The 11,144-nt window shown below is 37.8% G+C and overlaps 1 protein-coding gene across 1 annotated transcript; it reads right to left on the bottom strand.

Moving 5' to 3' along the window:
• Positions 1-3,098: 3,098 nt before the first annotated feature.
• Positions 3,099-9,475, bottom strand: LOC128744096 (poly(A) polymerase type 3-like). The gene is made up of 2 exons (XM_053840874.1): positions 9,427-9,475; positions 3,099-4,717 (listed from the first exon to the last, which is right to left on the bottom strand). The coding sequence occupies exons 1-2, from the start codon at positions 9,473-9,475 to the stop codon at positions 3,099-3,101; spliced, it is 1,668 nt and encodes a 555-aa protein (XP_053696849.1).
• Positions 9,476-11,144: the final 1,669 nt, after the last annotated feature.

Genomic DNA, 11,144 nt, shown 5'->3' with positions numbered 1-11,144 from the left:
GTTCACTGAATCTTCTGTCTTTGACGATTTACTATTACCATAAAAAAGGTTTGAAGGAATTCCAGTTGAGCGTCTGCGGTTATTGGCAAAATTCCAAAATGACAATGGGTCTCGTTTTACCTGGGCTTCGATCCTAACTATATACCTATTGCCGGTAACAAGCATTCCGATGAGACTCGTACTGTTGCTCGAGTTGACGAAGAGATTGTTTGTTCTGCTTTGATCTGTGTTTAAGAAAACGTTTACGAGCTTTTCTTAATTGATTGCGAGAATGATTTAGTTCTGAGTTCCACCACGGTTGACGATTGTTGGACGATTCGCGCAGTTTTTTTTACTGGAACATGCTTGTCGATCAGCAGGTTAATCGTTTTGTAGAAACGTAAGACAGTCTCGTCAGTAGAACAGTGTGCGAAAAGATTATGCCAATCGATACTTGATATTGCGTCATTAATGACACTGTAGTTGCAGCGGGAAAAATCATGTCGCCACACGTCAAGAGGGTTTTCTTTATCGGTGTTTCGAACGTCGAGTAGTAAAATGAAAGGTCTGTGGTGCGCGTCAATTCTTAGAATAGGTGATGGCGGTTCTATGATTTCACAGTTATTCACGTTGCTTACAAAAGCCAAGTCAAGCAACTTGCCGTTTTGGTTGGGCAGGTTAAAGATCTGCATTAGTCCGTTTCCTAGCAAAGATTCAGTTAGAGTAGCTTCCTGTTCTGAGGATACATTTATCGGTAGATAGCTATTTATATCAGAATCAAAGCTCCATACAAGATTCGGCAAGTTGAAATCATTATTGCGGGGTTTTTTATAAAAAATGCATGATAATAGTCCGCCATCTTGAATTATAAAATGTCGTCAAACATCGATCTTCGACTTCTAGCAGCTATCCACATTTAAAGTTTTATTACAAGGGTTTTCATGCGAAATTCTAAATAATAGTCGTCCATCTTGGATTTCAAAATGGTCTCAAACATCGATTTTCTCAAGGGTCGGTCACTCGGCACAACCGTTTTTATGTTAGGCGACTTGAAACGAGCCGAACTATGCCGATGCTGTACCGAAAGTGCCGAACTGCAATATTTGGTAAATTCCTTATAATCTGATAGATCTGCCAACCGTGCGAGATGATTTTGACAACTGGCAGTGCTCCCATTTCATATGTAAAATTGAACCGGAGGTGTGCCGCTTGATATCTCTGGAGTGCTGCGGCACAATGTGCTGAGTGCCCTACCCCTTAGATTTTCTACTTCTTACAGTCACTCCCATTTAGAGTCCATGTTTCAGGGGTTTTCATGCAAATTGCTGACTAATGGTCGGCTATCTGGGTTTTCAAATTGATGTCAAACATCGATTTTTGACTACTAACTTTCCTGCAAAATGTAAGATAATAATCTATCATCTTTGATTTCAAAATGGTGCAAAAGACAAAAAACGCATGGGATTGACTATTTTGAAGAATGACTTTTTATTTTCGGTTTTCGTTTAGCGTCAGTGACGAAACTGAACGTTACCAGCCCCAATAATAACTACGTAGTTCATGATTTAGATAGATACTCTGTTTAGCTGTGCAGCTTGCTACAGCTACAGCTCTGGTCAGTAATTCGTATTTACATTGCTATTCTATAAAAAAAATATATTTTTGGCATCGTTGAAACAACGATTAAATGTATTTTTTCAGGTTTTGACCAAAAAAAAATCCGTGTGTACGCTTAATGTTTACGTGTTTGTTGGAGTGAATTTGCATCAGTGTTTTATGAGAACTGTCATTTTCGGTTGTCAGTTGCGGTTGTCAAAACGAGCACAGAATGTTAATTTTTCTCTGAACACACAATATGTGAATAAAAACTGATTTGAAAATTTTGAATATTATATATTATTTATTAATTTTTCAAACAGAGTGTAGATACATATCACATAAACCTACCTGAAATTACTTATCATGATCGGTTAGAAAAGCGCTAGGATCAATCAATCGCTGCTATTATTAGGGTAAGGAACGAGTTAAGCAGCGTCACCTATTTTAATCAGCTGAAAATAGATGAGCCGAAAATGCACTTCCAAATCTTTTGATAGGAACATCTTCACAAATCACTTAGCCATAGATTTTATTCAGACAATTTACTGGGTTTCCGACAGGAAATATGATGAATTAAAAATTGTTGTCCAAAAACGTACATTTTTCAGCTGCTGAAGGCAATCGCCACCTCGCTGCTAACCAATCCATCACATTTTTCCGCACTGGATACAACCACTCTAAAAGTTGAGCACTCAATTGACTATGTTACAAGCCGAAAGTTTTATTATTTCATAAAAAAAACTGAAAAAAAATTCTGAACTGACGGAACCTGTTCAGCAGTCAGTGGCAGCAGCTGCAGCCGTAACTCATGAACTATCGTTTTGTCAAGACACTGTATCGGTTCTGGAAACAAGAATTATAGGTTTGAAACTAACTGAAACCTCCAATGTTGAAAACGTGGTTCAATACTTTCAAGAGAAAATGTATGTTCATAATTAATTGTTCTTTATTAAAAACAACGAAAAAAAAGCAGCTTCTACAATAATTTTCGAAGATTTTCTAAGTGTTTTGATGCAGCAATGATGTGTTTCAATGTTATTTGCTTTGAACACTGTTCTGTAGTCGGGCCGTGTGCAATGCTATGCTGTTTGCCTCTTTTGTTCTTCCACCATCCTTATGAACAGCGAGTGCGACGTCAAACTCGCAGTTGACAGATGACATTTTACGCATCTACCGACCCAGAATTTCAAATCTATTAATGCAGATGCAGATTAGTAGGTCACGGATAGGAACGCGAACTGAACTAAACAGGGGCAAAAGTTCGAGAGATTTTTTATGGGGGCGTATAAACATTCAGTTTTCAGGACTGCTTTAAAAAGCACCTTGAGGGTGAAAATATGTTCTGTCTAATCAAAATTAGTTCCAAGTTTAGCTCAACAATAGTGTCTTCCAATGGTAACGGCTTGAAGAACTAAAGGTTGCAAGACGATTGGTATATTGATATCCCCCACTAAGTCAGCCCATCGCTTGTAATAACGTAAAACAATCAGTGACCCGCTTAAACTGCTTAAACCGGTTCTTTACCCTGATGATGGAACTCGGTAGTGACTTGCTATTGCCGACTGTGGAGTTTCGGAATCCTTCCGTGCCTTCTTGTTTACCGTCGCCGTTTGCCCGTCATCCGACCGGGGGCGCTTCCTAGACGTTTCACCAGTTTCACCATTCTTCGGCGACGATGCCTTGAGGTTTGAAACTTCTTGCGCCAGCAGGTTCGGTTCCAAATACAGACTCAATTGGTTCCGCCGTATGTGACGAGCTTCGATGTTCGTACCATCCTTACCGAGGTGCCCCGCCTGTGAGTGTATTGTATGGGTAAACTTTATAATGCTCTCGGTCAGATCAACGTTCAGATTTTTTGTCCGGTCGAATGCCAATCCAATAAACCATAAAGAACATAGCTCTCCGTCTTTCGAAGTGTCCCCGTGATGTTTGAAACATTTAGGATTAACGTGGGCCAATTTAATGTGCGGATTGCGCTCCATGCTCTGGACCAGTAAACGAACCTTGGACTCGACCAGCCCGCACCATTCCAGGTGATCAGCTGCGTTGTCGGACGATGCCAACAGCACAATGAAATGGCGATAATTAAAGAAAAAACTTGGCGCTGCGAATAGTTTGTCCCAGCCAGCTGCTTTGCTGATCATGATTTCGTCGGTTATCTTCTTACCCCGATGAAACTCGTCGATCATCACTTGTCGTGTTGAGCTGGAGACGTTGAAAGTGGAGTTTTGCTCGGGATATGCGGGAGTAATGATCGGCATCAAATGCAACCCATCGCGATAGTTGACCCGCGGGTCCCACACCTGGAAGCCAAGGTTGACATTTTCCGGATATTTTAACTGCACAGGCTGGGTCCATTGCCAGTTCGAGAACACTAGGAAAAACCTATGTACCAGAGTGGCAGCGGTCGCATTAGGATACAGTTGACAGGTTCTGGCCACCAGTATAGCCCACGATACACCTCCGAAGTAGCCCAATGAATTGGAATAGATTCCACGACTTTTAGCCCACAGTTTGATGGCACGCAGTGCTAAACGAAAATTGTCTACATTGGGAACCAAGCGTAGAATCTCTTCCGCCACTCGGATCCCGTTCAAGCTGCGCACTGATTTGGGGTCCAAATTTTGGAGTAGCATATTGTCACACAGATCAAAATGATCAGGAATTTCTTTAAATGCCAGTCTCGTGAAGAGCAGGTCGATCTCGATTCCGGCGAATTTCATTTTAATCACAGGTACGAAAGCCTCTTCCACGGCACGGCACTCAGTTACTTCCGGTTGCCGTCTTAATAATTCGAAGAAAGGACCGAAATAGTCGGTCCACTCTATATTACGTGGAGCAACGCAGAGTGCGTCAATGTCCGCGTTCTTACCGTGAACCCCCAAACGATACGAACCGATTGGGTAGATCTTTCCACCCAATGTGTCCGCCACTGCTTCCGGAATATTCTTGGCGATCGACACATCTCGAACCCATTGCTTAACGAGGGTGTCCAATTTGGCCAGTATCTTTTTCCGATGTTCCAGCTCCGACGGATCTTCGAACACGTCGTACGACTTGAGAACCTTCTCCAGTTCGGTCGTATGCTGCAGGTCTTCCGGCTTCGGTTCCGTCAAGCTGATGGCCGCCGTCACGCCGAGCGCACCGTTGTTATTCACGACATAACCGTTACCGTTACTGTTGCGACGATAGACGCGTCTGCCTGGGTGATTCATGGTTATAGTAATTGAACAGTTGAATAAATTTAATGTAAATGATTTTTTCGAAAACGATAGTTCCAACGAAACTGATTATTTCGACTTTTAAAGCTGACAGACACTTCTCGCTGTTTACTGATAGAAGACGATTCTCCCATTTTAAATGTACCGGTGGGTAAGGCGTCGAGAGTTTTTTTTTAGGTAAACGCCGAAAACTTTTTTACCTCCGTGCAAAGGCTGACAGAAGTTTTTTCAGTGTAATTTTTTGTTCTCGACTACCTACATCTGTTTCACTTACACACAAAGCCGTACGAGCCGTTGATGATGATCATGATCCATCATGATGATGGATCCCACCTCATTCCCCTACGAAGGTTTGAGGTAGTCGATTTACCTAATTGATGATTAGTGAATATACATTTGAACCAGGTAGACAAACAAAACGATCTGGTTTTTGACACAGATATACATTCCTGCGATAGTATTCAATTACAAGTTATAACTGTTAAAAATATATAATTTTTCAAGTTATTGCCAAACCAAGAATCTCCAGTATCAATTTGCAACCTACTGTCAGTTACCAACCCAAGATATGCGACTAATTTAAATGTAAAACTTGGGTTACAGTAACTTAAAATATAACAGTTGTGTAACCGAAATAGCGCAACTTATGTAACTAAATATGGTTACATTAACAGTTACTCAATAATCAATATGCAACATATATAGTTACAAAATGGTTACTATTGAAGTTACACAAAAACTGTAAATTGACTTTCAATCGGTGGCAAATTAGTTATTTTGAACCTGTTATTGCATAGCGAAAACAATGCAGCAGGTTACAATATTGCTAGAATGCAAGAAAATTATTTCAATCTATGGCTGTCAACTGCTTGCGTTGACGTTGACGCAAATTTAACTGTTGAATATAGAGGAGTATAAATTTCGCTTGTTATTTCAACACAAATTTCACTGCAGTTTCAAATTTATGGTAAAATGCATGATTCTAGCTTTGCAAAATTCACGCGCTCTTATTTAATCTAGCTTTTCGTTACTTATTTCTTTAAAAAATTGATTTTTTGTCAAACAAATATGTAGCATATAAAAATTTTAATTTTAACTTTCTGATTTTATTAAATTTATTCTTAGCAATAATGAATTAGTGGAGCATTCACCTAAAAAGCATTAAAAAATAAATTGTTTTCGCTATCACTTAGTAAAATTCATAGCCATTATGCCTTTGGTTTTAACTACTACACCCATCGTCCTTGAAGTTTTGTATCATTTTCGGCATATTACACATGAAATGATTTTAATTCATTTGTCACATTGTTCATGGATATCGGGAAAAGGTACTTTTAGTGATTGTTGGGAAAAGAAAGTGTTAATTTAATATCAAAGAATAGTTTGAATAAAACAGTTTACCAGCAGTGTTAATCATAGAAGGTTACATTTCAGTTACCTTCTAGTTGCACGTAACCTTAGCCTTCGACGTGGTTACGCTTTTGGTTACGGTAACCAATATTAAATCTGTTGTGGTCACCTAGTAACTAAAATATTTCTTATGTCGTCATTTCTAATCAATTTAGTAAGTAAACGCATTTACAAGAGCATTTTACAACCCGTGTACCAATTGTTCATCTTTACCGTTAGTAAAATTCTTGAGATCTAGTTTTTGCGTTGTGTTTACAAGGAACCGTGAACAAGTTGTTGCGAAAATGTTACTAGCCGACTTGTTTTGACTTCGTAACTGCTCGTAACGGATAATTAACTGTTTTGCGACCAGTAAGTTGATGACAGTTTGGAAAAAGGTTTCATTTGTGTCACTTGATAACTATTTGGTAACTCGTAACTGAAAATTGACTGTTTTGCGACGGCCAAGTTGTTGACAGTTCGAAAAAAAGGTTTCAATTTGGTCATTTGGTAACTATCTCGTAACTTTTTGAGATTTTTGTCACTAGAAAACTAAAAAGTAACTACTTTTTAATGTATGTAACCTAACTCGTTACAAGTATCCTAAATGTAACTGCTGTGCAACCTTTTTTTATCTTTTTATTTTTATAATTAGTTACAAGTGCTACTTGGGAAGATGTTCATATCATTTTGGTCAAGCCGATACCTAGTTTAGCCCGCTACTAAGTCGACGCAGTCCCTGTGACGTAAGTGACTTACATTTAGTTAGTGTGTATTTCCACCACCTTTATATCGTACCTTACATAAACGTTGGTTTGACACTGGGCAGACACACACCTAAGAGAGAACGAAATAAATCATTCTTTACTCAAGTTTCTTGGCTTACACTTGTTTCCATATCATAGTCCCGACGAGGCCATTCTCGCTGTAATCAGCAAGCAAAGCAAAGTCCAACCTTCAACTTAGTATGAGACTTATAAGGGCATCCCCACCCAGGGAAGTCAAGAAAATTTCCAACCCGGAAAAATCCTTGACTGGCTAGGAAAATATACATCTAATAACAAGCAGAAGCATCCAAATCTTCCTGAACACTCACGAATTTGTCAATTACTAGTAGTAAGGTCAGATATTCCTAATAGAAAGAATAGTCAAATTTAAAATCAGTCCTCTATATCTGTTTAACGCGCGCGGTTTTCAAACCTGTCAAAGGACTACTCTCTTTTTTTTAACTACATCAACAATTACAAAATCCATCATCACCATGGTGACGAACATAATAGTTTTAATGTGCTTTATTAATCACTAACAAATACTTGATTAACAAATGTCCAAATTAAATAATCAGTAGCAAGCAACTTCGTCAAATATTATTTAAATTAAAAAAATATATACTAAAAAAAACTCAAAATACAGCCTTTACGTGTGAAATGCATTGTCTCTTAAATTCTGATAGCGTCGTTGTACGTCTAATGTGTCTAGGTATCGAATTGTATATCTTAATTCCTTTAAAGAACAAAGAATTTTGAGAAGCACCAGTTATAAAATTAGGTGTTCTAATCTCTGCCGCATTTCTAGTATCATATCTATGGATGTTACTTCCCCTTACAATTCGATCACACAAATATCGAGGCAGCAATCCATTAACTACATTGAATATGAACACCATTGTCAAGAAAACAATTCGTTGCCCCACCGACAACCATTGCAAAGCGTCCAGCATCAACGTTCAGGAAGTGAATCTATTGTATCGCAAAATCAAACGCATGATTTTATTTTGTAAACGCTGTAAACTCGATATTTGTGATTCATTCGCTAAGAATAATATGGCAGTGCAAAAATCTAAGTGGGAAGAGATGATTGATTTATAGAGCTGAATCTTACTGAAAGTATTCAGCACTTTTTTCAAACGACAGAGAATGCCGTACTTCTTGGCAATTTTTTTTGCTGACGTTGTCAATATGGGTATTGAACAAGATTTTTAATCTCGTGTACCCGTTCAATGATTTCACCGTCAATCTCTACATCAATGTGATCATTCAAACTAAAGAATCTGACTAAAGAAATGACACTGGAGCTCATTTTCAGTTCGTCGAAACCAAGTGCGCAAGAATCTCGATGAAACCTTCTGAATCTTTTGCTCGAAAACTTGCGAAGTAGGGTAGATGTACCAAATATGGTGGAGATATGTCATCTATTACGATAAATTTACGTATAAATATCCAATTATGACTCAAAATGTATAATACCTATAAGTTTTCTATTAATCAGGCTTCAGTTTTATAGATTTTTCGCTTAAAAGTCTCTAAAATCTGTTTTTAAAATATCATTGCAATGTACCAAACATAGTAGTAGAGTTTCTAATAATGCGTCTAAGAAGGAAGTAAAGGTACCTATCAACATTGCGGCATGAGAAAATCTCCCGGAGGTAGCATTTCCAAGGACAGGAAGAAGTCAGAGATATTAAAATTGTATTTTTTTATTTATTTAATTATTATGACAAATAAGATGTAATCCTAATGACAACTGAACTAACACAAATATCTTTAAAAAAACGCTTATTATTTTCACGAGACACATTAAAATCAAACACGTTATGGTAGCTATTAAAAACCAGGCACATACTAAGCACTGGTTCGTGTAATCCATAGTTGGTTCTTGATTGCCGAGGAAAGTGTATCAAGTACGTAATTAATGCACGCTGCTTCATATGGGATTCTAATATGACCTCTGGTGTGATAGAAAATCCGGGATTGCGAAGCATAAAACCATGAAACGTCCTGAAAATGAATAACATACTTATTATGCTTGGATAATGTTAAGGAATTTTTTGGGATCAGAAGAATGAACATGAAAGAATATTGATTAATCAGAAGTACGACCGCAATTTTGCAACGTGTTCTCTCGTGTTCCCTGCTAGTCCCAAATAAAATTCGTTACTTTAGCTGACTTTCTATTCCGGAACGGCGTGATCCACTCATTTGATGTCAGGTACTCACTAACTTTAAGCAGAAGTGCATATCGCGAAACAGGAAAACCTAGATACTGCATACCGTTCAACCAGTCGATAATTTGCTGCTCCTCTTTTTAGATAGCCCGATTGTAGTCCGAATTATAGTTTTGCTTCAACTTCTCCTGTAGACAATAGTGAATATCGATATCCAAAACTGTTTACAGCTTACGTAAACCGTTGCCCCGGTATTGACGACCTCGGTACAACGTGAAACATCTTCTTTGGAGCAATATTTACGGGAAATTTGCATTCGCTGTGTAGCCATTCTGTAGAACATAAATAAAATATTGTAATTATGTGTAAGTAATATGCGACTAGTTTTTGTACATACCTGATAGTTTAGTAACAGCAAAAGCTAATAAAGTTAAATTAATTTTCGATTACACCCGGAAAACAACGCGCTATGACCAAAACTGACAGCGATGAGAAATGGCACATTCGTGTGCTACGATGATAGGGCATCGGCTACTACGATGTTTGGCGCACCGCTGTGAAATTTTACCAATTTTGCTAATACAGAATAGCAATCATTCTTGATAAAAGTTGTGTTTTTTATTAATTTACAATGTTAAGAAGGTTGTGCATAATTCCCCCAGGTGGTTTTCTTTTCAAAAAATGTAGTTTACACATCAAAAATTTCTTAATTACGATTACGTATACCTTAGCGAATTGCTAAGAAACAAGTCTCACAGAGACACGAAATTTTCAAATTATATTTTTTCACAAAAAGAGCAAGTTAATTCTAAAACTAATTCAACAAGTCGGCACAGGAGAGTTAGTTCTTTTTAAAATATATACTTTTGAATTAGAAATAGCATGTCATACATGTTAAAAGATTAAAAAACCCTCTCGTATTACCATGATTGGTGCTATAACGATGTTTGGCACTTCTACCCTATCAGTCGATCAACGCGGGAGAAAACATTGACTGCTAGCAAACGGCAAGAAATATCATCGTATCATCACGAAATCGATCCGTGCTGCCTAACGAAAACACCAGGCAATCAAATTTGTATCGTACAGTTCATAAAATCGCCTAAATGTTGAACTCGAAAAAATATTGTTCGAACTTTTTCGAGCAACATTGAACAGAGTCACGCACAACAATCATCGTTGAACAAATCAGGTTTAATGGTGACAGAAGGCCGCGAGTGACTGAGCTCCAGTGTCTTTTCTTCAGTCAGATTCTTTAATTCAAACGCTTGCGCGATATTACCATGAATAAGATAGTAAGACTATATCAGATCATTAGATCAAAGACTAATGTAAACTGCATTTCTGGCATATGTATGTTTATAAGAATATGTGAGTGTCATTGTTTAAGTGAATGTTAAAAGAGAGCGAAATATTCAGATTCAAGTCTTCATTGAATGCAATGGTGGCTTTGAAAATACATGGACGGGGGTTCATAAGTACAACGCCTGCAACCATTGAGACATAGAGATTTCTTTTAAAAATAACTTGTGTGCATCATAAAGGTTGAAATAGTAATGAATGACCAGCTCACAGATTATTGCATTAAATATGATTATGCGTAGCTTGACATGTTTCAATAATCTTACTATTACTCGCTTGTGACCTTTAAAAGGGCCATTGGTTACAGATAACATTAAAGCCAAAGCACGTTCATCGCAATTATGACGTGCCATTCGAATGTCCTTCTCTTTTGACATGAATGGCAACATGTGCGTAAGTTAACGGCGTCGATTCACTGTCTTTTGCTCCGAGAAGGTTTCACTAGTTTACTTTCATAGCTTACCGCTTGTTGCATAGCAAAAAATATGGCACATACGCAAAAATTTATGTTTTATTTGTATGAGAATCTTTATCCTCCTACCACAGGGCTGAGGGGTCTCAAACCATCATAAAATAAATTGGTTCCATTTGGTTAATTAGTTCTCGAATTATGAGAAAATTTGTATATTATTTGTATGGGTATGGGATAG

The sequence above is a fragment of the Sabethes cyaneus genome, chromosome 3 (assembly GCF_943734655.1).
Source record: "Sabethes cyaneus chromosome 3, idSabCyanKW18_F2, whole genome shotgun sequence".
Classification (NCBI taxonomy): domain Eukaryota; kingdom Metazoa; phylum Arthropoda; class Insecta; order Diptera; family Culicidae; genus Sabethes; species Sabethes cyaneus.
This window is presented reverse-complemented; position numbering and strand designations above follow the sequence as displayed.